Source organism: Gopherus flavomarginatus, chromosome 10, assembly GCF_025201925.1.
Source record: "Gopherus flavomarginatus isolate rGopFla2 chromosome 10, rGopFla2.mat.asm, whole genome shotgun sequence".
NCBI lineage: Eukaryota > Metazoa > Chordata > Testudines > Testudinidae > Gopherus > Gopherus flavomarginatus.
In genome coordinates this window covers 42,389,985-42,416,659 of record NC_066626.1, presented here as the reverse complement: position 1 = coordinate 42,416,659, position 26,675 = coordinate 42,389,985, and the positions used below count along the sequence as shown (strand labels likewise).

Below are 26,675 nucleotides of genomic sequence, written 5' to 3'. Positions count from 1 at the left end.
GCCTTTAGACATACAATATAAACAATGTGAACTTTAAAGATCTGAGGGTGACATAAAATGTGTGTCACATACTTTGACACACACCTCTACCTCGATATAACGCTGTTCTTGGGAGCCAAAAAATCTTACCACGTTATAGGTGAAACCATGTTATATTGAACTTGCTTTGATTCACCGGAGTGCGCAGCCTCGCTTCCCGGGAGCACTGCTTTACCGCATTATATACAAATTAGTGTTATATCGGGTGGCGTTATATCGAGGTAGCGGTGTACCAACCGCTCTCCCATAGCAACCGCCCCACCATAGTAACCATTCCCCAAAGCAACCACCCCTCCCTGGCATATCAACGGTTAGGCCTTGTCTACACTGCCACTTTACAGCTCTGAAATGTTCTCGCACAAGAATGTGAAAAAATACCCCCATGAGCAATGCAAGTTTCAGCACTATAAAGTGGCAGTGCAGACAGTGCACCAGCGCTGGGGAGCCACACTCCCAGCACTGGTAGCTACTCCCCTCGTGGAGATGGTTTTTTACAGCACTGGGAGAGCTCTCCTCCAGCACTGGTGCCGCAACTACACAGCCATGGGAGCGCTTTAACATTGGTAGTGAAGGCATACTTTGAAATAACTGTCAATCAAATGAATCAGTTTACCTGCAAAAATATGTTCCGTAGCTCATTGGGATCCGCTCTTTTGGTTGTTTGCACCTGTAAAGTCAAGAAATTAAAGTTAATGCTTTACTAGCTAGGCAATTGACTTGTAGCGTAGGGAATCCTCATGCAATCTATGCTGATAAGGGTAATAAATGTCAGCTCTCTTATCTAACTGATAAACAGAATCCCAAACATTACAATCAAAGTTTTCATTGCTTAACTTTAAAACAATTCAGGGAGTAGTGATAGCTGTCAAACTCAGTAACTGTTGTCTGAGAACAAGGGAGACAGTGAAACAGGCCCAAATGTCAGGAGCAACAGTATCTCCAGTGCTCCAAATGGTAGAAATTGTCCTTAGCAGAAGAAGTTGCAGTAAATTGCTAACACTTGTGAAGTGTCTCCATTTGCATTTATAATTGTCTTAGTTAACTTGAATTAAAACATGACCACTCTCTAGTTCAGACAAACAATTGGGAAGATCTTGGGACACTGAAAAGTTCAAGCACATGCGCCAGCATCCAGGCTACACTTGTAGGCTAAAAACTCACTAAGCAAACACATTTTACACCTTTGGCTTGACTAAGTGCAACAGAATAACAAACATGCACAAGAATCATCAATATTTTTCCAAGTGAGATGCATTGTTCTGAAAATTCCCTGACCTCAACTGTGCTCCCCCAGCTGAGGACTCCTCTGCAAGCTCCTGCTGGAAAACTCCCATCTTCCCAAAGAGCTACTCTATTCACCCTCAATACCTCCCCAGAACTGCTCTCATCCCCACACTGCCCACAACAGACCCTTAACCCAAAGCTGCTCCCTGCCCCCACCACAGGACCTTTCCATCCACAGCTGCTCCCTCCCATCCCCCACCACAGGACCCTTTCCCCCCAAAGCTCCTCCCTTCCTTCCCACTACTTGCCCCTGCCCCCCGAGGGGCGCTCTCCCCCCTTCCCCTCCCACACACTCCTTGTCCCGCGGTGGGGGGCGCTCTCTTCCCCCCATCTCCCTCACACCCCATCGCCCCCTTCCCCAGCGTTGCTCTCTGGGGGCCGCTGCCGGGTATCAGGCCCACAGAGGAGCAGCAGCCCCCGCCGCCGGCTCCCCGCCTGCCCCCGAACTGGCCGCCCGCAACACCCGGCTCCTTATGCAACAAGCGACGGAGGAGCAGAGTCACCTTGACCGCCATGCTGAGCGCGGGGAGGGGGAGGAGGAGTTGCCAGCCCGGCGATACCACCAGCCAGCCGCGCCGCCGCAGCCCGGCCCTATGCTAATGAGCGCCGGCAGGCGGGGACGGGGACCGTGGTGCTGCCAGGCCGCAGGCGGGGGACTGAGGGCGGCTGAACTTTGTGACCCCACTAAGCGGTCCCCAAGGATGGTGGGTGGCCGGAGTGAGGCACCTCCCAGAGGAGGACAGCGGTCTCGAGCGAGGCAGGAGTGCCTAGCCCTGGGGTGGTGACCGCCTGGCGCCTGCCAGACAGGGCTGTGAGGAAACTGACCTAGCCAGATGCTGGGGGTCCAGGGGAGGGGAGGGGAGGGTGCCAGCCTTTGCTACAAAGACCTTGAGATGGATCTTGCCCACTAGTGCACAACCTCAAACTCTTTGTGTGACTCCTTTCCCAAATCCAGCGGTCTGGATCAATGGTTCTCAGCCTTTACATTCGCAACCCCCTTTTCTATAAAGTGACCACCCCAGGATGCCCCTCTGTTTCTACCAATGTAGAAAGGTTAGGGTAATCTTGACCTGACATCTGTCCATGACTCCCACCCAGACTGAGAACTGTTATAGGGGTTTGACTCTATACTGCCTTACACCTTATACGGTCATTTACATCTAAACAAGATGCAGTGCAGAGGAAGCAAGGTCTACTAGGTAGAAAAGACTGACTGGGAGTCATATTCCTGGCTCTACCAATAACTTAGCAAGTCACTAACCCCTGTATATTTCATCTGTAAAATTGCCCCTCTCACATCATGTTGCATGAATTATTTAATAATGTTTGTAAAGTGCTTGAAGATCCTTATTAAAGGCACTATACAAATCACAGTATAAGTAGATCTGATAAAAAAAACACTTGAACTTTTGACAAAAACTGCCCCATACCTCAAAAAATCTTTTTGCCAGCTCTAATTAGTGTTATTATGTTGCATATATAGTTCCAGCAATTATAATTAGTACTTATATTTAGTAGCATTTCATATCTGTAAAATGCTGGACAAATTCATTACTGGCATAACCAAATGCAGCAACTCCATTGAAGTCCAGTGTAATTACACCTGTTTACATCTAGTGGTATATTTGGCCCATAAACTAATAAATCCTAGCAACATGATCCATGCAAGACAGATAAATATTATCCCCACTTTATGGATGGGGAAATGGAGACACAAAGTAATTAGTGGTGTTGTGATTGGAATTCAGAAGCTTCTGGTTAGAAGCTATCCTGTGCTTTAAATACTAGGCAATGCTGCCTGCCTCTCTTTAAACTTGAAAGAAATATGCAGGTTACTCATTCTCAAGGAGGGAGACGGTGGCACTATGTTTGGACAACTTGTTCACAACCTGCCTTTGGGAACCAAATGTTTGAGAATAATGCACTTTTTATTTTGCCATATAAAAATTTCAAAGTGACCAACAAGATATCTTATGTTCTTAGCAAAGAATATATGACTGTTGCTGTTTTAACCCCAGATAAGATCCACACAAATACTTCCAACTACAGTAGCTAGGCATCTGGGGGTTTATAAACAGTGTGCTAAAGCCATAGGTCCTATGCTGTGATATAAGGGTAACTGGAAAAGTAGATTTATTTTTATGAATGTTAGAGTGGAACTTTGTTAGCCCACTTATGGTTCATTAACATTTTACCTACTTACTGGCTGGCAGCAGAGATAATCTTGCAAAAGTCAACCAATATATATGCTATTTGAAGAGCAATATCATCCTAGATCTACAGAAAGAGCCTAAAGCCTTATCTACTATAGAAACATTTTTAAAAACTTCCCCCATCGATGTTAGCAATGGTGAGGGCTCTATGAATGGGCCACAAGGGCTTTTAACAAGGTTTCTGGTAATCTTAATCAGAGTACTTAAATACACTATGCCTCCCACTTCTGCTAATAGCAGAAGAGTTGAATACCTCCCTGTGTGGACTTGGGACCACACTATAGCAACCTCATGATGTGAGTTGCAATATCCCCCATTCCAGATACAGACAATGTATGCTTCTTTACCCAGTCAATTGCACAAATATAGTGCCAAATTATCTACTGGTGTAGGTGAGTACAGGGCCTTTGAAGTCCAATAAGACTTCTTGAGAATTTGTCCATTAGCACACAGATCACAAAATACCTCATTTACCAGACCAATCTAGCTCTTCATTTACTATTAGCATGGGAAAAAGAGGAGTTCACATGGAGTTGTGGTAGTCTCTATATATTTAATATGGAATTAGCAGCCTATGGTAAGCCAAAATTTCAACTTCCCTGCTCTTTCAGTTTATCAAAAAGAAATTAATAATCCCTCTGAAATTTCACATACTTTATGTCGTGGCAGGATAGAGCTTTTCTGCGAAGACTAAAAACATTCTGGGGAATATTCTTTAAGGTATGCGGTTTAAAAAAAAAGTCCTGTTCTTCATCTTATAAACATTTTCCTAATTTTTGTATGTGTGGTTCATATCTTTAAAATGACTTGGCTTACAAACTCCAAATTTGTTTTATTTTCCTAAGGAAAAATGCCTTTTCAGCTGTAGGGGAAAGGCATTTTTCCCTCATCTACATCTGCTGTCACAGGTCTTTCAGGATCTTGCGACAGTATGATTTTTTGGGCCTGATTCTGCTCTCACTTACACCACTTTAAATCAGAAGTAGCTCTACAGATGACAGTGGAGCTTCCCTGGTGTAAAAGCAGTATGAAAGGAGAATCAGGCCTTGTATCTTTAGTTAGTAGTCAGGATATATTTCAAGTTATTGGAAGCCTGGGTGAGGGCTCCAGAGTTGTAAGGCCCAGTGAAGATCTGATGGCCACACTGTCTAATCCATCCCATTGGGAATAGATAATTGATAAATTTAAAAGAAATCCAAATGCGCGGGTATGGAAATACCCAGGTATGGCACCCAAACAACCTAAACTACACCCTGTAGGGATGCCATGCTATAACCATACAATTATTATTAATGCATAATAGTTTTAGATTAAAATGATGTAGGCCAGCGGTAAGAAAACTATGGTTCATGGGCCACATCCAGCCCGCGTCACCCTCCTGCCTGGCCCCTGTGCTCCTAGCCTGGGAGGCTACCCCCCGGCCCCTTTGCTGCTGTTCCCCTTCCCCTGCAGCCTCAGCTCGTCCCGCCACCAGTGCAATGCTCTGGGTGGCAGGGCTGCGAGCTCCTGGGGAAGTGGACCTGCAGAGCTGGGGCCTGACCCGGTGCTCTGTGCTGCATGGTGGCATGGCTGGCTCCAGCCAGGCAGCATGGCTGCCTGTCCTGGTGCTCTGGGCAGCACGGCTGTAGCTGCTAGCCACTGGTGCTCCAAGCAGCACGGTAAGGGGGCATGGAGCAGGGGAGGTTGGATAGAGGGCAGGGGAGTTTGGGGTGGTGGTCAGGGGGCAGGGTGTGCATAGCAGTTGGGGTGGTCAGAGGGTGGGGAACAGTGAGATTGAATGGGGGCAGGGGTACTGGGGGGGCAGTCAGGAAGGAGGGGGGGTTGGATGGGGCAGCGGGGGGGCAGTCAGGGGCAGGAGTTCCAGGGGCAGTCAGGGGACAGGGAGCAGGGGGTGTGTGTGGATGAGGCAGGGGTCCCAGAGGCCATCAGGGGATAGGGAACGGGGGGGTTGGATGGGACAGGAGTCCGGAGGGGACCGTCAGGGGGCGAGAAGCGGTGGGGTCGGATAGGGGAAGGGGACTGGGCCACGCCTGGCTGTTTGGGGAGGCTCTGCATACAACTTCAGAAACCTGATGTGGCCCTCAGGCCAAAAAAATTGCCCGCCCCGATAGAGGCATATTACATTTTTTTCCCTCTGTCATAAACAGATAGTTAAGGGTTAATGTCTCTTTTACCTGTAAAGGGTTAAGAAGCTCAGTAAACCTGGCTGATACCTGACCAGAGGACCAATAGGGGGACAAGATACTTTCAAATCTTGGTGGAGGGAAGTCTTTTGTTTGTGCTCTTTGTGTTGTTGTTGTTCGCTCTTGGGACTAAGAGGGACCAGACATACATCCAGGCTCTCCAAACCTTTCTGAATCCGTCTCTCATGTTTCAAACTTGTAAGTAATTAGCCAGGCAAGGCGTTAGTCTTATTTTTGTTTCCTCAGCTTGTAAATGTTTCTTTTTGCTGGAAGGATTTTACCTCTGTTTGCTGTAACTTTGAACCTAAAGCTAGGGGGGGGCCTCTGGGCTATAGGAATCTGATTACCCTGTAAAGCATTTTCCATCCTGATTTTACAGAGATACTTTTTACCTTTTCTATCTTTAATTAAAAGCTTTCTTTTTAGAACCTGATTGATTTTTCCTTGTTTTAAGATCCAAGGGGACTGGATCTGGACTCACCAGGGATTGGTGGGGGGAAAGGAGGGGGATGGTAAATTTCTCCTTGTTTTAAGATCCAAGGGGTTTGGATCTGTGTTCACCAGGGAATTGGTGAAGTCCCTCAAGGCAACCCAGGGAGGGGATGAAGTTTTGGGGGAACAGAGAGTGCCCCAGACACTGGAATTCTGGGTGGTGGCAGTATACCAGAGCTAAGCTAGTAATTAGGCTTAGAAGTGTCCATGCAGGTCCCCACATCTGTACCCTAAAGTTCAGAGTGGGGAAAGAAACCTTGACACTCTCACATTAATTCTAGGATGCAGTCTAGCTCAACTGGTAAAGGAGAGGATGTAGAGGTAACATGTCATGCATCACGACAGAGTTGGAATCTCTTCCACTTTCGAATGAATCTGTGGTAATTATTTTTCTGCTATGTTACAGTATTTCCGTCACATCCTCGGAACAGTTCATTTCTAAGCTTTGGAACCATCAAGGAGCCACGCTTTGATACAGAGAACTTGCAGATTTGGGTGATTAATCTGGCCCGCTTCTTGAGAAAGAAAATGAGGAACAGGGTGGAGAGTGATTGGCAGATACACCACCATCTGAAAAAGGTATGGAAACCATGTTTGTCTTGGCCACACTGGAACTATAAGAATAACACTGGCCGATTCTTTCTTTATCTTGAGTATCACTTTGGATAGTAGTGGAACTGGTGGAAACACATATAAGAGATGTCTGTTCCATCTGAGGAGAAAAGCATCCCCGAGAGACTGGTGACCCAAGTCTGCTCTGGAGCAGAATTGAGGAAATTTCTTGTTCTTGGCTGTGGCAAACAGGTCTATCCATACTCTTTCTGATCCAATGGGAGATGTTCAATAAAGGCATTTAAATTGGAATAATTGATGTGGTTATATTTTGCCATGAGGGCTTGATAGTTAGCAACCCTAAATTGTAGGGTTGCTGAAGAATATGAATTACATCCAAATAAATCCAGTCATTTCCAGTCCTTGTCATATGGTGTCATTTTAGCATAGTGCTGTCTGTTATGTTCGTTAACAGCGTCAACCACCAGTGAATTTGGGGATGGGTGAGAAAACAAAAAGTCTATGTCTTTAAAGGGCACCTAATAATTCTGTCCTTTTGCACATCAGGGGTATTCGGCTGGTGTCTGCCATATAGTTTTCACAGGATCAAGCAGCGCCTCGTTTATGGGGAGTGTAATTATGGCTGATGGCAATGTCTGTAGGATGTCAAGTAGTTTCTGCTGTGACTCTTTGACTTCTTCAAGTGGGATATAAAGGGAATCCACTGCCCTCTTAAAGAGGTCTTGAAACTGCTTGAAGTCATCTGCTTTTGTTGAGGTGGGGGCATGGCTGCCTTGTCAGGAGATGAGGAGGAAATGTTGATTACCAGAGTGGCTTCCTTGTCTAGTCTGTCTCTCCTCCTGTTCCTCAAAGATCTACTCTTGAGGATCAGGAAGTCTGGCTACTGAGAATGAGATAGATCATCTTTCTCTTTCTCTCTGGGTTACACTAGAGGTTCTTGAAAATTGTTGTCTATATGGTGCCCATGGGTCCCAATATGGCCATTGACGTTGTGGAAATGACATGGGCAGGAGCACCGAAGGGCGTCCATATGAACTGTCTCTTCTACTCTGGCAGTAGATTGAAAGAACATGAGTTTCCACCCAGCTAGCTCCCTGGTGTTGCAATGGAGAGCTCTGGATTGTTGTTCAGAGGAACCTGACTGAGACACACAACACCGCTGTCATGGTATAATTCCCCACTCTGAACCTTAGCATCCAAGAGATGGGGTACCAGCATGATTCATAGATTCTAGGGTCAGAAGGGACCAATGTGATCATCTAGTCCGACCCCATGCACAAAGCAGGCCACAGAACCCTACCCATCCACTTCTATAACAAACCCCTAACCTATGCCTGAGTTATTGAAGTCTTCAAATTGTGGTTTGAAGACCTCAAGCTGCAGAGAATCCACCAGCAAGTGACCCATGCCCCACACTGCAGGGGAAGGTGAAAAACCTCCAGGGCCTCTACCAATCTGCCCTGGAGGAAAATTCCCTCCCGACCCCAAATATGGCGATCAGCTAAACCCTGAGCATGTGGGCAAGACTCACCAGCCAGCACTCAGAAAAGAATTCTCTGCAGTAACTCAGATCCCATCCCATCCAACATCCCATCACCAACCACTGGGCATACTTATCAGGCGATAATTAAAGATCAATTGCCAAAATTAGGCTCTCCCATCATACCATCCCTTCCATAAACTTATCAAGCTTAATCTTAAAGCCAGATATGTCTTTTGCCCCCACTACTCCCCTTGGAAGGCTGTTCCAGAACTTCACTCCTCTTATGGTTAGAAACCTTCATCTAATTTCAAGTCTAAACTTCCTAGTGTCCAGTTTATACCCATTCGTTCTTGTATCTACATTGGTATTAAGCTTAAATAATTCCTCTCCCTCCCTAATATTAATCCCTCTGATATATTTACAAAGAGCAAGCATATCCTCCCTCAGCCTTCTTTTGGCTAGACTAAACAAGCCGAGCTCTTTGAGTCTCCTTTCATATGACAGGTTTTCCATTCCTCGGATCATCCTAGTAGCCCGTCTCTGAACCTGTTCCAGTTTGAATTCATCCTTCTTAAACATGGGAGACCAGAACTGCACACAGTATTCCAGGTGGGGTCTCACCAGCGCCTTATATAACGGTACTAACACCTCCTTATCTTTGCTGGAAATACCTCGCCTGATGCATCCTAAAACCGCATTAGCTTTTTTAACAGCCATATCACATTGGCGGCTCATAGTCATCCTGTGATCTACCAATACCCCAAGGTCCTTCTCCTCCTCTGTTGCGTCCAACTGATGCGTCCCCAATCTATATCTAAAGTTCTTATTATTAATCCCTAAGTGCATGACCTTGCACTTTTCACTATTAAATTTCATCCTATTACTATTACTCCAGTTTACAAGGTCGTCCAGATCTTCCTGTATGATATCCCGGTCCTTCTCCGTGTTAGCAATACCCCCCAGCTTTGTGTCATCCACGAACGTTATTAGCACATTCCCGCTTTTTGTGCCAAGGTCGGTAATAAAAAGGTTAAATAAGATTGGTCCCAGAACCGATCGTTGAGGAACTCCACTAGTAACCTCCTTCCAGCCTGACAGTTCACCCTTCAGTACGACCCGGTGTAATCTCCCATTTAACCAGTTCCTTATCCACCTTTCAATTCTCATATTGATCCCCATCTTTTCCAATTTGACTAATAATTCCGCATGTGGAACCGTGTCAAATGCCTTACTGAAATCGAGGTAAATTAGGTCTACCGCATTTCCTTTGTCTAAATAGTCTGTCACCTTCTCAAAGGAGATCAGGTTGGTTTGGCACGATCTATCTTTAGTAAAACCATGTTGTACTTTGTCCCAATTACCACTGACCTCAATGTCCTTAACTACTTTCTCCTTCAAAATTTTTTCCAAGACCTTACATAATACAGATGTCAAACTAACAGGCCTATAGTTACTCGGATCACTCTTTCTCCCTTTCTTAAAGATAGGAACTACGTTAGCAATTCTCCAGTCATACGGTACAACCCCTGAGTTTACTGATTCATTAAAAATTCTCACTAACGGGCTTGCAATTTCATGCGCCAGTTCCTTTAATATTCTCGGATGAAGATTGTCCGGGCCCTCCGATTTTGTCCCATTAAGCTGTTCAAGTATGGCTTCTACCTCAGATGTGGTAATATCCACCTCCATATCCTCATTCCCATTTGTCATCCTTTCATTACCCCTAAGCTCCCCATTAGCCTTATTAAAGACTGAGGCAAAGTACTTATTTAGATATTGGGCCATGCCTAGGTTATCCTTAACCTCCTTTCCATCCTCAGTGTGTAGCGGTCCCACTTCTTCTTTCTTTGTTTTCTTCTTATTTATATGGCTATAGAACCTTTTACTATTGGTTTTAATTCCCTTTGCAAGGTCCAACTCTACTTGGCTTTTAGCCTTTCTCACTTTATCCCTACATGTTCTGACCTCACTAAGATAGCTTTTCTTGCTAATCCCACCCTTCTTCCACTCCTTGTAGGCTTTCTGCTTTTTCTTAATCACCTCTCTGAGATGCTTGCTCCTCCAGCATGAATTCCTCTAAGCTCAATTACCAGCTTAGAACCTGTAGCGCTGCCACCAACCAGGAATTTCAGTGCCTGGTACACTCTGGTCCCCCCAAAACCTTGCCTGGGGACCCCCAAGACCCAGACCCTCTGGATCTTAACACAAGGAAAGTAAACCCTTTCCCTCACCGTTGCCTCTCCCAGACTTCCCCTCCCTGGGTTACCCTGGAAGATCGCTGTGATTCAAACTCCTTGAATCTTAAAACAGAGAGGAAAATCCACCTTCCCCCTTCCTTCTCTTTCCCTCTCCCAGACTCTCCCTGAGAGAGAAAGTAATCCTAACACAGAGAGAAAATAACCTCTCTCTCCCCCTTCCCTCCTTTCTCCCCACCAATTCCCTGATGGATCCAGACCCAGTCCCCTGGGGTCTCACCAGAAAAAAAAACAATCAGGTTCTTAAACAAGAAAAGCTTTTAATTAAAGAAAGAAAAACAGTAAAAATTATCTTTGTAAATTTTAAAAAAATGGAATAGGTACAGGGTCTGTCAGCTATAGACACTGGGAATATCCTCCCAGCCTAAGTATACAAGTACAAATTAAAATCTTTTCAGCAAAATACCAATTTGAACTCCTTTCAGCCAAATACACATTTGAACTCTTTCCAACCAAATACACATTTGCAAATAAAGAAAACAACCATAAGCCTAACTCGCTTTATCTACCTAGTACTCACTAGTCTGAACTTATAAGAGCCTGTATCGGAGAGATTGGAGAGAAACCTGGTTGCACGTCTGATCCCTCTGAGCCCCCAGAGTAAACAACAACCAAAAACTAACAGCACACACAAAAACTTCCCTCCCTCAAGATTTGAAAGCATCCTGTCCTCTGATTGGTCCTCTGGTCAGGTGACAGCCAGGCTCACTGTTCTTGTTAACCCTTTCCAGGCAAAAGAGATATGAAGCACTTTTTTTCTATTAACTCTTACTTATCTGTTTATGACAACCCCGCTGAGGGTGCCTGAAGAAGTTAGGCCTGACTAGGTTACCATCAGAAGGTGATAAGATTTTAGTTAAGAATTGACGTGTGTATACTTTTTTATATTAAAATCTTTTTTCTTCCCCAAAAGCTCTATTCCTTTTGCTAAAATAAACAATACTTTGATTTTAAGAAGACTTGTCTGATTAATGTGTACCACTGGTCACAGACAGCTGAAACGAAGACTGCGGGTGCCCAAACTCAGTCAAGTAAGATTTGGTGGAACACATATAACAGATGTCTGTTCCATCTGAGGACTTGATGCACAGGACACTGTAGCCTAGGATCCAGTGTAGGAGTAGGAAAACTAAGCAATTCAACCCCAGGATAGGTAAAGGCATGAGACCTAACAACTGAGGGGGTCCATTCAAAGACCAGGAAGGGGCAGAGGTGTAGCTAACAGATTTGTCATGGTCAGAGTGTTAAGTAATTTTTTTTCACCTGAATATGCAGGTCTTGAATATAGAACTATTAAATAATAGCAAAAATGTGCCATCACTTTTTAAAAAAAATATTATTGACATGGAGGTAATGTATTTCACGAATGTCTCAAGAGTTACAGAACAGGAACAGAAGGTAGTGAATCAGCAGCCTAGAAAAGTAGCCTTAGTGGAAGGATGTGAAACTGTTAAGAATAGAAGTTATTGGAAGGGGAGTCTGGCATCCACAACAAGAAAGAGGAAAGGAGAAAACAAAGAGCATCAAAAAGAGGTTCCAAATCACAGGGGATAGGGTGGAGAGAGTGGGAATTGAGAGAACCATGTTTGGAGAAGGCCAGGGAGAGAGGAAGAAAACACACTAGGATGTTGGTGTAAGTGTGGAGACAGCCTGAGGGAGTGACAGGCACAAAGAGGCAGAACCAGCTAGACACCATATTTGTATTACAGCATCTCCAGCCAAAACCAAAGTTGCACAGGGCTGAGCACTCATTGTACATTAGGGTTGCCAACTCTCTCAGATTATCTGGGAGTCTCCCAGAATTGGAATCGATCTCCTGGTGGCTACTGAAACCCGGGAGATTGTAATAGGCTGCTAAAAGTCCAGTTGGCAGCGCGGCGGGTCTAAGGCAGACTCTCTACCTGCTCTGGCTCCGTGCAGTTCCCAGAAATGACCAGCATGTCTCTCTGGCTTCTAGGCACAGGGGCGGCCAGGGGTCTCTGCGTGCTACCCCCATCTCAAGTGCTGACTCTGCAGCTTCCATTGGCCAGGAACCGCAGCTAATGGGAGCTGAAGGGGCAGTGCCTGAAGGCAGGGGGAGCGTGCCCGAGCCTAGAAGCCAGACATGCTGGTTGCTTCCAGGAGCTGCCCGAGGTAAACACTGACTGGCCAGAGCCTGCACTCCTCACCCCTTCCCGCACCCCAACCCCTTACCCGAGCCTTGAGCCCCCTCCCATGCCCAAACTGCCTCCCAGAGCCCACACCCCAAACCCCTCCTGCACCCCAACCCGCTGCCCCAGTCCTGAGCCCCTTCCCACACCCCCTCCTGCACTCCAAACCCCTTGGCCTCAGCCCAGAGCCTCTTCTGTACCCAAACTCTCTCCCAGAACCTGCACCCCCTCCCACACTCCAACCCCCTGCCCCAGCCCAGTGAGAATCAGGAAGAGCAAGCTACAGAGAAAGGAAGGATGAAGTGAATGGGGACAGCGCCTCAGGAGGGGGTGGTGTAGGGGCATGGCCTCGGGGAAGGGGTGGGGCAGGAGTGTTTGGGTTTGTGGGATTAGACAGTTGGTAACCCTACTGTACATGCACGTCTCCTAGCAGGGAGCTGAAGATGCTCAGGATGAGAGCAGGAGGCTGAAGCCACAGGGACCAAAAGAGGCAGGAGCTGGGAGCAGGCCGAGCCACGCGGAATAGGCAGCAGGCTCTGGGCTGGCAGGGAGCTGGAGAAATTGAAGTGGGGGGCAGGGGGTTGTGGAGACTAGAGGGAGGCGGGGTTATGCAAATGAGTCGCTGACTGCGTAAAAACACAGAGTTCCCAATAACAGGGAGAGTTCGTACGTTGGAGCGTACAGAGCATGCGCACTATCTATAGCCGCCCGTTCCCTTTCCCTTTCGTGCACCGTTGCAGTCGGCGAGCGGAAGCGCGTGGCTATGCTCTCACGTCCGGTGTGTGGGCGCGCGGGTTGATTCAGTCTGTGTCCGGGTGACTTGGCTGCTGCCGCTGCTCCCAAATGGCGGGTAAGTTGCGGCGGCGGAAGCGAGCTGTGGCCCGAGGCTCTGTCGTGGCTTCGCCAAGCGCGGTCCAGGGAGGAACCCCGGCTTTCCCTCGGGCCTGTCCTACGGCCCAGGAGTAGAGGGGCCTCCCCCAGGCCGCTGCTCGCGGCCGGGGAGGGGCTTCCTGCTTCCCGCCGGGGGCGGCAGGCAGCTCCCCCGTCCTCCCTCACCGTGCTTGGGGGCGCCGCCGGCGGCTCCTTTGCTGGTCCCCGGGGTGCGATGCCTAGTTCCTGTTACGCCGCCTGCCCCGTCTCTGGAGCCTGGGGCTCCCGGAAAGCGGCTCCCTGTGTCCTGCTGCTCGTGGTTTTTCCCCTCGCGGCGACCCGGCCTGGCTGGGCCGCTGCGGGGGGATCCGGGCCGCGGTGTGGGAAGGGGGCGTGGGAAGGGACGCGCTCACCGAGAAGCAGAGCCCTGAAGGCTCTCTCGTTACAAGCCGATGAGACTTTTTACGGAGCGGCTGCATCTTGCTTCTGGGGAAGAACAAGGGGATCACAGTCCGCAGTGGCTCTGCTCTATAGGCCCTGGCCAAGGATACATTCAGGCCTGTCAGCTATGTCCAGATTCAGGAGTCTTCCCAGTCCTTAAATACACGCAGCAGCCTGTAAAGTCAATTAACAAAAACTTTACAGATGGTCTGGATAGGATAATAGCAAATTTTTCCTTCAAGTGCTAACTCTCCTTTGACATCCAGCATGTTTATGCTAATATTATAGATCCCCAGAAACTAATTAAACTGCAAAACTAGTATTCTGTTTGAAAAATTTTTTTCCTCATTAACTTATACAGGAAAAAGTTATCAATTGAAACTTAAAATGGATGGCCTGAAATCAGAAGAAAATACTTTGTGCAAACTTCAGCTGATTTATGAAATGGGTTTTAGAGAACTTCAAATATTTGCTTTTTAAACTTTGTAAAGCTGTGGCCTAAAAATAATTTGGTTCAGAAACATCATTTGTTTTAGTTCATTGTCCTATGTAAGGTCAAATGCATATGACTGGATACTATGATGGGCACACTAGAAATGTGCAAGATGCGTAGGTAAGTAGATATCAGAAATTAACTAGTGTTTGGAAGTTATTTGCACATTATTGAATGCTTTGAGAGTTAAGCACTTTTCTGAAGTTCTGTCAGCTAAACTGCTCAGTTCAAGGTTAGTGGTGACTTGCAAAAGAAAAACAGTTGCACTTGTGCCCATTTTTCTTCATGCTCTTTCATGAAGGCATGACACTTTTTCTTTTTTTTTTTTTTAAGGTGTCTTTTTATACATTACATTATATTAAGGGCTGGTCTGTCTTACGACTCTTTGAACAATGTGATATCATAGCCATACTACTTTTCCAAAGTGCAAGGTAGTAAAACCTCGATTCATTGAGAAGGGGAAGCTTTTTTTAATCACTTAAATTGTTTTTGTTAATTGTGTAGCCTACCACCACCTCTCTCTTCTTCCTTTCATCCAGTAGCCTCTCTTCTGTGTGTTACCTTCTCTCAACTTTTTCATCACACTTCAGTGGGAGTGGGCATCTTTGTGCCCTATTGACTGAGATTAGGGTGTGTAGATTTCCCCCCAGTTAGGTGGAGTGGAGAAAAATGGTGACTTGACTTAAACTAATTTATTTTTGATTTTTTTTAAATTTCCAATAAGTACATTTAAAAAAACTACTTAAAATTAAATTTGGAATTGACAGCCTACGCCTAAACTTAGTACAAACTATTAAAATAATTTAAATGTAAAAAAATCATATTCAGGCAGTACATGTTTGCTTCTGAAGTTTTTAAAGAAAGTCAAGCCACTGAACTGGTGCAAGTCAATAACTAACTATCTGGAACCAGTTTGTTGAAGTGTTAAACCTGCTCTGGACAGCAATAGCCTCTTCTCCAGGTGTGGAGAGAATATTTTCTTCATTTCAGTTTGTTTAGCTTGTTCAGTTGAGAAAGTAGTCCATTCCATGTTGAGACATTGATTGGGAGTTGGAAAAACAGGAGTTTTTTTTCTTTCAGTCTAAATAAAAATGAGGTGTGAGAGACAGACCTGCTTGTTCTAAATGTATTGAAGATCACAAATCTGTTCAGGTCATAAGTACAGACAATACTGCCTTTGTTTAATATATCAGTTTAAAGGCAAGGTTTTGATAAATTTATTTATGTGTTCAGCACATTTAAGGTAGCTGTATTTAATAAAAAATTGAATGTTTTTGTGCATTTTTAATTCTAGTTTCCATCCAAATTTAGCTTGACATAAATCACAAGTGGAAAAACCAAATCTAATAAGAAACTCATCATTTGCTCACAGATTGAAAGTGTAAACATTAAGAATCTGAATAAATGTATGTACGTTTTTGTAATAGTGTATCCTCCTGGCTAGCACCAGATTTAGTGTAGAGGCTATATTTAGTTGCAAATCCATATATATTAATGATTATCAACCAATGAAAATTGACTTCTTGAATTAAATTAAATTCCTCAAAATAGTACAAATGCAGAAAAAGATTAAATTGTGATTAAAATGGACTGATTAAAAATCACCAACCCTGGAAAGGTTCATATCCTCTGTCTCTATAATATTGGGTCATTTTATTAAAACTAGTGCAATGTGATGCACAGACTTAAAAACTGGGAGAAAAGCCACCCACTATCTCATAACAATAGCATTAGGTTGTGAAATTTGTGAACTAATAGCCTTTATGGCCAGAAGAGACCATCATGAACATCTAGTCCAATGGTTCTCAACCTATTTACCATTGTGGGCCATATCCAATACTACCTGTATGGCCCTGAGGATGTCACGTGGGCCTCACCTATGTGCTGAATGGGCTGCGGGTTGAGAACCACTGATCTAGTCTGACCACCTACACATTGCAGGCCAAATAACCTCACCCACTTGCTCCTGTAATAGACCCAGAACCTCTGGCTGAATTACTGAAGTCATAATTCTGAGGCCAGAAGGGACCACTGTGATCATGTAGTCTGACTTCCTGTGTAACACAGGTCATAGTACTTCCTTCAAATAATTCCTGGAGCATAACTTTCAGAAAAATATCCAGTCTTGATTTTAAATTTGCCAGTGATGGAGAATCGACCATGACCCTTGGTAAATTGTTCCAATGATTAATTACCTTCAGTGATAAAAATTAATGCCTTATTTCCAGTCTGAATTTATTTCTCTTCGGCTTCTACCCATCAGATCATGTTATACCCTTCTCTGCCAAATTGAAGAGTCAATCATAAAATATTTGTTCCTGTAGGTACTTACAGATTGTAATCAAGTCACCCCTCCATTTTCATAGACTGAGCTCCTTGAGTCTGTCACTATAAAACATGTTGTGTAATCCTTTAATCCAGGGGTTCTCAAACTTTGTTGCATTTTGACCCTCTTCTGACAACAAAAATTACTACAGGGCCCCAGGCTGGGGAACTGAAGCCTAAGCCCACCCAAGCCCTGCTGCCCTGGGAGGGGACAAAGCCCAAGCCCCACTGCCCCAGGCCAGGGGGCCCAAACCTAAGGGCTCCAGACTCAGACAGAGGGCCTGTAACCTTAGCCCCATCACCCTTGGGCTTTGGCTTTTGTCCTGAGCTCCAGCAAGCCTTAAGTCAGCCTGCTGGTGACCCCATTAAAATGGGGTTGCGACGCACTTTGGGGTCCTGACCCACAGTTTGAGAACTGCTGCTTTAATCATTCTCATGGCTCTTCTCTGAACCGTCTCCAGTTTTCAAACCTTCTTGATTTGTGGACACCAGAACTGGACACAGTATTCCAGCAATGGTTGCACCAGTGCCAAATACAGAGGTAAAATAACCTCTCGCTCCCATTCATGATTCCCTCATTTATGTATCCAAGGATCACAGCCCTTTTGTCCACAGCGTTGTCATGTGAGCTCATATTCACTTGATTACCCATCCTACCCCCGACCTCTTTGAGTGACTGCTTCCCAGTGTAATAAAGCGCAGGTGCTAAAACACACTTCTTAAGCCTTTGGTGTAATCAACAGTCCATGAGAAGTCCCCCTTAGTGGCATAGTTCTCTCTCGCCAGGGCACACGCCTTTCATGTTTTGGTCTATTGTTTCAAATAATTGTTGATTACTAAATACATTTTAAATATTTTTGGCTTATGCAGTTACTGATCTATTTATATAAAATAAGATCCACGTCAACGCTTCAGTAGTCTTTACTATTCTACTCTTATTTCATAAAATGCATCAAATCCAGTCTGAAACAGAAACTTGAGTGAAATACAAAGGAACCTACAGGAAAGTATTGATTCAACATCATGCCACAAAGCCATGTCTGATGTTTCTTGATTCGTGATTATGTGCATTTAAATCAGTATATACAGCTGGTGTAAATTAGCATTTGAAACCACTTTTACTATAGTACAGTACTTTTTAAAACTGTTGGTTTAGCTATTCTCTATATGAGGTATTTGTGCTTACCTAAAGAATGGAGGCCACACAGCTATAAACTACAATTATTCCAGTAGACACATTTTTTCAGTGGATGCTGGCAAGGTGTATGTCCGCATAGCTACCTTGCCCTGGAGTGTGGCTTTTCACCTCCTAAGTGACTTAGTTATGTCAACCTAAATTTTAAGCATAGACCAGACCTAATTAATACAAGTATGGGTAAACTGCAAAGTAGATATTTCCAAAAACTAATGTAAGAATACAGGTGTTTCTAGATACAAAGGATGTAACTTTATTAAAGGAGCACCAGCAACTTAAAAAACAAACCCGTCTGAATATTTAACATGCATCTTTCCTTACAGGTTTATAAGACAGTTGAGTTTAAAAAGGTGCTAACAATACAACAAAAGACATCTTTAAACAGTCTGATTAAAAATCTCACCACTCTGTTGCTTAAGTTTCCCATCTTGGTACTTATGTTAATTTCTAGTCTTCCTGGAAAAATAATGCAGACTAGACCTGAATTACTGAAGCAAAACATAAGCAGGAAGAAACCTGTACTTTCTTATACAACCTGAAGAAGCAGGGACCATATTTTCATATGCATTTGTTTAGCAGCTAGCATAATCAGGCCTCAATCCTGGTTGGAGCTTCTGGGTGCTACAAAATATAAATATTTTTTCTTTCTTAGCAGCTCAACTTTTAAATAAAAAATAAATGTAACAAAAAATAATGCATAGCTGCTAATAGTTTCTGTTTAATGTAAAGTTTCATACTTTTTGGTGTCCACTGATACAACTCTTGTCAGGAAAATCTTTACAGTATTTCTATTTGTAACATCAGTGTTCCAAAATGAACTGACAACATTTTGTAAAAATAATTATTGGCAAAGAACTTGTACATTATTTTAAATTTCAGCCAGTAGCATATTTACTACTGGCTGAAAATTAAAATACAAGTTCTTTGCCAAAAGATTTTTTTTATTTTTACAAAATGTTGTTCTCGCTCTGGTTTTTATTTTTTTTAACAATAAAAAACAGGGATATTTTAACCAACTTGTTTGCATTACTAATAGGGCTGTATTTTTTTAATTTAAAAAAATGGTAGCCCCTTACCCTAGTTCATATTTTTTGAATATTTCTGTACCCTCTAAATGGTTCCTGCCACTCTGATGCACAGAGTAATTCTGTGTGTAATTACTCTCTGTATATTGTAGCTTTACATAACATTTAGTTACATCTCTAAAAGGTCCTGTTTAAAAATGGGAGCTCACATCTGTAAAGAGACAAACTGAAGTGTTTTTGATGTTTGTTTCTTTACGTCTGTAAGTTTCAATGAGAACCTTTATTTTTTTTAAACATTTTCCCTTGGATTGTGGCAATATGTAGTTTAAATAATGATTTGCATAAACTTTTTTTCCCAGGGCTGAGTGCTATGGAAAAGAAGTTGGCTGAGTTCAAGTGTAATACAAATGAAGCAATTCAACTGAAATTAGGTAATTTGTTTTCAAGTCTTTTGCATTTGATACTGCAGAATGTTACCAAGTATTTTAGAACCGTTGCTCCATATTTAAAGTTTGTTCACTTTCCTCTATTCTCCATACACTGTATGAAGTGTAAATATAAGTGTAGTTTATCTCCACTGAGCCCAGGGAACTAGACATTGTTAAAGTACATGAATACAGAAATAGTAATTGAAGGACTCATATGAATAAGGTGAGTCCCACCACCCCATAATGTGTGTTGAAGGACCCTTTAGGTGGTTTCAGCACTTTAGTAAACCTACAGTACAGTATTAAAATTAGTGATATGCTGAAATTGCCCCTTCCCTTGTTTTTGTGGCTTTCAGTACATGCTAATAATACTGGGGGGGGAAGGGGCGGAGCGGTTCTGTTCTTCTAGTTCTTCCTTTCCTTCCATGTCTTCCTATAATATGGTATTCAGCTCTCTTGAGGATACCTTTGACCTCTCTGTGGATTTAGTGAAAAAATTAGTATTACTCAACTATATATCTCTTCAGTTTCACAGTATCAAATATCCAATTATACATTACTCTTATACTATCCATTAATTCTTTAAATTACTCTTTCCAGAAAAGGAATCTTGCATTCTTTGCTACTTAGTAAAATAGTATGAAATCCTGGTGATGGTCTGAAAGAAAATACTCCAGAAATAGTCTCTAATTTTCATTGACTTTCTGGATTGTACATGAGTTTTTAATGCAAACATTTGGGGGAGGGGAAATCTGTATGAAAATATCTGAAATTCTGGGTTTCTGGATGTCTGAATTGTGGGTTACCATAGTGAATTTACCTAAAATGACAATATCTAAAATGCAGAAAAGAACTCTGCTGGATGTGGATGCAACATAATTTAACTTAAACAAGCCTATCGGTGTCAATAAAAGTTTTGCAATAGGAGAAAAATTAACCATATCTTTATAACTTTAAATTTTTCCATCTGGGGGGAGTGTTCCTGTGATATGACCAAATTGCATAGTTGAAAGGTACTAAGAGGGGGGCCTAAGTTTGGAAGAGGAGCAGCAGCAACCTTCAGAATACTGAAAGAGAACTAATATCAAACTAGTGTTTGACTTTGGGTACGTCTACACTACGGGATTATTCCGATTTTACATAAACCGGTTTTATAAAACAGATTGTATAAAGTCGAGTGCACACGGCCACACTAAGCACATTAATTCGGCAGTGTGCGTCCATGGTCCGAGGCTAGCATTGATTTCCAGAGCGTTGCACTGTGGGTAGCTATTCCATAGCTGTCCCATAGTTCCCGCAGTCTCCCCCGCCCCTTAGAATTCTGGGTTGAGAGCCCAGTGGCTGATGGGGCAAAAATCATTGTCGCGGGTGGTTCTGGGTAAATGTCGTCAATCATTCCTTCCTCCGGGAAAGCAACGGCAGACAATCATTTCGCGCCCTTTTTCCCTGGATTGCCCTGGCAGACGCCATAGCACGGCAACCATGGAGCCCGTTCAGCTTTTTTTTTTTACAGTCACAGTGTGTGTACTGGATGCCGCGGACAGAGGCGATACTCCAGCGCTACACAGCAGCATTCATTTGCTTTTGCATGATAGCAGAGATGGTTACCAGTCGTTCTGTATGTCTGCTGCCAGTGTAATTTGGCAAGGAGATGATGGTTATCTGTCCTTCTGTGCTGTCTGCTGCTATCATGGGTGCCCCTGGCTGAGATCGGCCGGGGGCGCAAAAGCAAAACTGGGAATGACTCCCCAAGTCAATCCCTCCTTTATGGTTTCTAAAAATAGTCAGTCCTGCCTAGAATATGGGGCAAATGTACTAGAGAAGCAGTGTATCAGAGAGTACAGCTGCTCTGTGTCAGATCCCACAAAAATGATGAGCTACATGCCATTCACGGGGGGTGCCCCTGCAACAACCCCACCCGTTGCTTCCCTTCTCCCTCAACCTTCCTGGGCTACCATGGCAGCGTCCCCCCCATTTGTGTCATGAAGTAATAAAGAATGTAGGAATAAGAAACGCTGAGTTTTTAGTGACATAAAATGAGGGGGAGGCAGCCTCCCGGTGCTATGATAGTCCAGGCAGGACATTAAGCAGTGTGGGGGAGAGGAGCCCAGCATCCCACTGCTATGATAGTCCAGGCAGTACAGAATCTTTTCTTTTCACATGAAAGGGAGGGGGCTGATTGAAGCTCAGCCCCCAGTTGCTATGATGAAGACGGTTACCAGCCGTTCTGTACTATCTACTGGGAATGACCAGGAGTCATTCCTATTTTCACCCAGGCGCCCCCAGCCAGCCTCATCTGAAGCCAGCCAGGAGCACTCACGGGTTGATAAGGAGGACGGTTACCAGTCCTACTGCACCGTCTGCCACCGGGGAGGGGAGAGGAGCAGATACTTCTCTTCACTGCTGCAGCATCGCGTCTACCAGCAGCATTCAGTAGACATAGGGTGACATTGAAAGAAGTCAAGAAATGATTTCTTTCCCTTTTCTTTCACGTGGAGGGGGAGGGAATAAATTGATGAGCTATTCCCTGTACCACACTGGACAATGTGTTTGAACCTACAGGCATTGGGAGCTCAGCCAAGAATGCGAATACTTTTCGGAGACTGCTGGGGACTGTGGGATAGCTGGAGTCCTCAGTACCCCCTCCCTCCCTCCATGAGCATCCATTTGAGTCTGTGGCTTCCCGTTACGCTTGTCACGCAGCACTGTGTAGCCTGTAGATTTTTTTTTTTCAAACGCTTTGGCATTTCATCGTCTGTAACGGAGCTTTGATACAGCAGATTTGTCTCCCCATTCAGCAATCAGGTTCAGTATCTGCCGTATGGTCCATGCTGGAGCTCTTTTTGGATTTGGGACTGCCTTTCCACCCGTGCTGATCAGAGCTCCACACTGGGCAAACAGGAAGTGAAAGTCAAAATTTCGTGGGGCTTTTCCTGTTTACCTGGCCACTACATCCGAGCTGAGATCGCTGTCCAGAACGGTCACAATGGTGCACTGTGGGATACCGCTCGGAGGCCAATACTGTCGATTTGCGGCCACACTAACCCTAATCCGATATGGTAATACCGATTTTAGGCTACTCCTCTCGTCGGGGAGGAGTACAGAAACCGATTTAAAAAGCCCTTTATATCGATATAAAGGGCCTTGTAGTGTGGACGGGTACAGCGTTAAATCAGTTTAATGCTGCTAAAATTGGTTTAAACGTGTAGTGTAGACCAGGCCTTTCAGGGTAGGAGAGTATTGCTGTGAGGACCAAGAGTATGTGTTATACTCCAGGTTAGTGGGAAAGAAAAGGGAATGCTTACTCTAAAGTAGAAATATTAAACAGTAAAGAAACATTCATTCTCTGTCTTTTGGAGAAGATGAGCATTTAATAAGTTGATTTATTCTATAATTAAAATTGAATTCATAATATAAACTTGTAAGCCAGAATTTCATTCTAATTGAAGTAGTTTAAAGCCTTAAATATTGGATTTGTAAAACCATTTTCCTCAGATTAAAAAAATATTATTGATTTACATATACTTTCTTGAAAATGTCATTTTTACTTTTGTGCTTTGACAGATTCTGTCACTTTCTCCTGCATTTTTCAAAAGGGACAGAAATAGTGGGGATGTATTTGAGTTTTGGCTACCAATTAAATGAGCTATTACATTAATATTAAAAAATCTCAAATCATCACCCTAAAATTAATATCGCCATATTCTAGTCTTCCTTTTCTGTTTTATTCTCCTCTTCCAACTTGAGACTGAAGAGGATCCTCAGGATCAACCACTTCTATTCCTTGCACGTCTTTGGAGCTTTTCCCTCCTCCTCAAAAATGTAGTTTGTTTTTCCTGTATGTGTACAAAGAAGTATGAGTACATCACCCTTTATGAATCTTCACTCATTTCAAAAGTGCTTTGTCTTATTAAAACTCTCTATGGGCTTGCCTCAGACAAGTTTTGTGTATCTACTGTCTGACTCTAGCAATGGTTGTTTTTCTGTCCTTGCATACAATTTTGCCATTGTAGGTGCAAGGACCACCTTCTCTTCATCTGGATCTGAAAACTCCTCATTTGCATTTCTTCCTTGTTGTGCCTTTGCTTTCTAGTCTTATGTGAAAATATCTTTGTTTACACTTTAGTTTTCTCATTTTAAATGTAGAAGGATGCATTAAAACAGCTATAAAGTTATATATTTGACTGCAGGCAGGAAATGCAAAAATGATGGTTCCAGTAACAAGCTTAACTCTTCAACATTGCATACATGTGTAAACACTATACAAGTGTATTCATTGTAATACACTAATCAAATATACAAGTTATAGTGTCTTGAACTCCCTCCCCTTAATTAAGGGTGTCAGCAAACTGCCATTGTAATGCATATGTTGACACAGCACACTTTACACTTTTAGAAAACTTAATTTAAACTTTTAAATGTGGGTGCAGTAGATACTTGTAGAGTTTTCAGAAGTGAAGGAAAGAACTTCCATGGAAGTCACATGAATCCTAAATTGGACAAGGGGCAAAAAATGTCTTTCTTATCAATTACATCTTTATCGTGTTTTACTGTACAAGTATATATTTTAACACACTGAATGTAAACTTTTTTTACAGTGATTTCTGCAATTGCTAGCTTTTCACATATGCCCTATTACATGTTTTTCCATCATGGAAGATATTGTTTAAATGTCTAAAAAGGGGGCAGTAAAGTGATGGGATGTAGTTGGGAGGGATCATTTGCTGTTATGGGGAGGTCAGGGACCCATCTTACCATTTTCCATATCTGAGATCATCCCATTACTCTAGGGGGCTAGTCAGCCTTGGATTGTGGGGGGGGATTTTTTTTCATTGTAATTGTCCCTGAAATCAAATTACATTAAAAGTTCTATTTCTGCAGGGGAAAGGGCTAGACGATGACGACTTTTTTAAATTAAAGGAAGCCTTGGGATTCTGCTTACTCCTAAGAAGTTACATTAAGATAGCAAGAGCTGGCAATTCACAGCATATTTCTAAAAATGGAACTTAACTTAATAAAACTAAATGTTGATCCTGTGCACTATATCTTAGCTGAAGGAGTCCAGATGATTAACATTTTTTTTTCTTTTTGTGTGTGCACTACAAAGTGATGCAAGATGTACTGACTTCTCGAACTCTGAAAAGACAACTGTTTTTGAGGTGTTGAAAATCAGAAGCCCCTAATCCTAATCCTTCACAATTTTCCAGAAGAATTCTACTGCAACCTTAGACTTTGCCTACTGATATTAAGGCGAAGCAACTTATGATGGAAACACTCTATAGTTAAGGTTAAATAGTATCAGAGGGGTAGTCATGTTAGTCTGGATCTGTAAAAGCAGCGAAGAGTCCTGTGGCACCTTATAGACTAACAGACATATTGGCGCACGAGCTTTCGTGGGTAAATACCCACTTAGTCACATCCGACGAAGTGGGTATTCACCCACGAAAGCTCGTGCGCCAATATGTCTGTTAGTCTATAAGGTGCCACAGGACTCTTTGCTGCTTAATTATAGAGTAACTGCCATCACTTCATAATGTCAATAAAGCATCGCTTTAATAAGCCATTGCATTTGTGTAGATGCATCTTTGGTTATTTTTATATCACTGAAAAATAAATATAAGTAACGTTTATTGAGATTAACAAAGTCAGTATAATTAGTGAAAATATTTGTGCTTACATATGAGTTATGGTTTTCATGTCGTTAAGTAATAGAAGCATTAGAGCATGTAACAGGATCTCACTACTCGTTATTGCATTATTAGAATCACCTGCAACTGACTCTATACTTCGCTTATTAACAAGTACAGAGAAGACTGACAGAGTGGGGGAGCCATGTTACATACATACTTATATGTGCAAAGAGATCACTAGCTTGATTTGGCTTCTATGGGATTGCCCTAGTCTGTAATGTTATATAGTGACCACAGTGATGTTCTATTTTAATGATTGAATATATGTTTGAAAATATATCGATTTCTCATTAGAGATTTCAACTTGTTAAACATATTCTAAATAACATAATTTATTCTGAATGCATAACATGATAAACTGATGAAAATTTTGTCACTTAACCAAATGTTCTGAAAGTACAGTAACAATCAAAATTATACCTCTAGGTTTTATGTACTTTAGTACAATAGAACCTTGGTAAACTGTGAAACTTATCTGTGCAAAACAGTTATTGTGATGCTCTTAATAACCATGTAAAAGCAGGTATAGTGAAGATTCACATTGCAAAGATTTCTTTTCTCATGGACAGTGTGAAGCATAAATACAATTAAACTACAATTGATACAAAATGTGCATTGTTTATATTTTAATGGTGTCAAGTATCAGAGGGTAGCCGTGTTAGTCTGGATCTGTAAAAGCAGCAAAGAATCCTGTGGCACCTTATAGACTAACAGACGTTTTGGAGCATGAGCTTTCGTGGGTGAATACCCACTTCCTCAGATGCATGTAATGGAAATATCCAGGGGCAGGTATATATATGTGTGCTAGCAAGCAAGCTAGAGATAACGAGGTCAGTTCAATCAGGGAGGATGAGGCCCTCTTCTAGCAGTTGAGGTGTGAAAACCAAGAGAGGAGAAACTGGTTCTGTAATTGGCAAGCCATTCACAGTCTTTGTTCAGTCCTGAGCTGATGGTGTCAAATTTGCAGATGAACTGAAGCTCAGCAGTTTCTCTTTGAAGTCTGGTCCTGAAGTTTTTTTGCTGCAGGATGGCCACCTTAAGGTCTGCTATAGTGTGGCCAGGGAGGTTGAAGTGCTCTCCTACAGGTTTTTGTATATTGCCATTCCTAATGTCTGATTTGTGTCCATTTATCCTTTTCCGTAGAGACTGTCCAGTTTGGCCGATGTACATAGCAGAGGGGCATTGCTGGCATATGATGGCGTATATTACATTGGTGGATGTGCAGGTGAATGAACCAGTGATGGTGTGGCTGATCTGGTTAGGTCCTGTGATGGTGTCGCTGGTGTAGATATGTGGGCAGAGTTGGCATCGAGGTTTGTTGCATGGATTGGTTCCTGAGCTAGAGTTATTATGGTGCGGTGTGCACAACTGGCTGCTGAGCTCTGTGCCTTTATACTTACACACAACTATTTCAAATTTGATGACAATATATATCTCCAGATCAGTGGCACTGCTATGGGCACCCGCATGGCCCCACAATATGCCAATATCTTCATGGCCGACCTGGAACAACGCTTCCTCAGCTCTCGTCCACTC

At 43.3% G+C, this 26,675-nt stretch overlaps 2 protein-coding genes and 1 long non-coding RNA gene across 8 annotated transcripts in view; 1 reads left to right on the top strand and 2 right to left on the bottom strand.

Annotated features, from left to right (window-relative positions):
- The window catches only part of SLC25A12 (solute carrier family 25 member 12), an 86,180-nt gene extending 84,261 nt beyond the window's left edge, over positions 1-1,919 (bottom strand). The window contains exons 1-2 of one of the 3 annotated variants that reach the window (XM_050916718.1): positions 1,827-1,919; positions 653-706 (exon numbers count right to left, since the gene is read on the bottom strand). In XM_050916718.1, coding sequence (XP_050772675.1) covers positions 653-706; positions 1,827-1,838 — 66 coding nt within the window. In that variant the 5' untranslated portion in view covers positions 1,839-1,919. Of the gene's footprint in view, positions 1-652; positions 707-1,200; positions 1,499-1,826 lie in introns of those variants that run through there. The other 2 variants (XM_050916717.1, XM_050916719.1) reach the window with 2 other exon arrangements.
- An 11,462-nt stretch (positions 1,920-13,381) lies between these two features.
- Positions 13,382-26,675, top strand: part of HAT1 (histone acetyltransferase 1) — a 47,438-nt gene continuing 34,144 nt past the window's right edge. The window contains exons 1-2 of one of the 2 annotated variants that reach the window (XM_050916724.1): positions 13,382-13,522; positions 19,381-19,452. In XM_050916724.1, coding sequence (XP_050772681.1) covers positions 13,516-13,522; positions 19,381-19,452 — 79 coding nt within the window. In that variant the 5' untranslated portion in view covers positions 13,382-13,515. Of the gene's footprint in view, positions 13,523-16,776; positions 16,797-19,380; positions 19,453-26,675 lie in introns of those variants that run through there. The other variant, XM_050916725.1, reaches the window with a different exon arrangement.
- LOC127030376 (uncharacterized) overlaps positions 19,463-26,675 on the bottom strand; it is a 133,126-nt gene continuing 125,913 nt past the window's right edge. For all 3 annotated transcript variants that reach the window (XR_007768380.1, XR_007768381.1, XR_007768379.1), the window contains 2 exons: positions 23,132-23,285; positions 19,463-19,926 (listed from right to left, as the gene is read on the bottom strand). This is a non-coding gene — a long non-coding RNA (uncharacterized LOC127030376). The remainder of the gene's footprint in view (positions 19,927-23,131; positions 23,286-26,675) is intronic.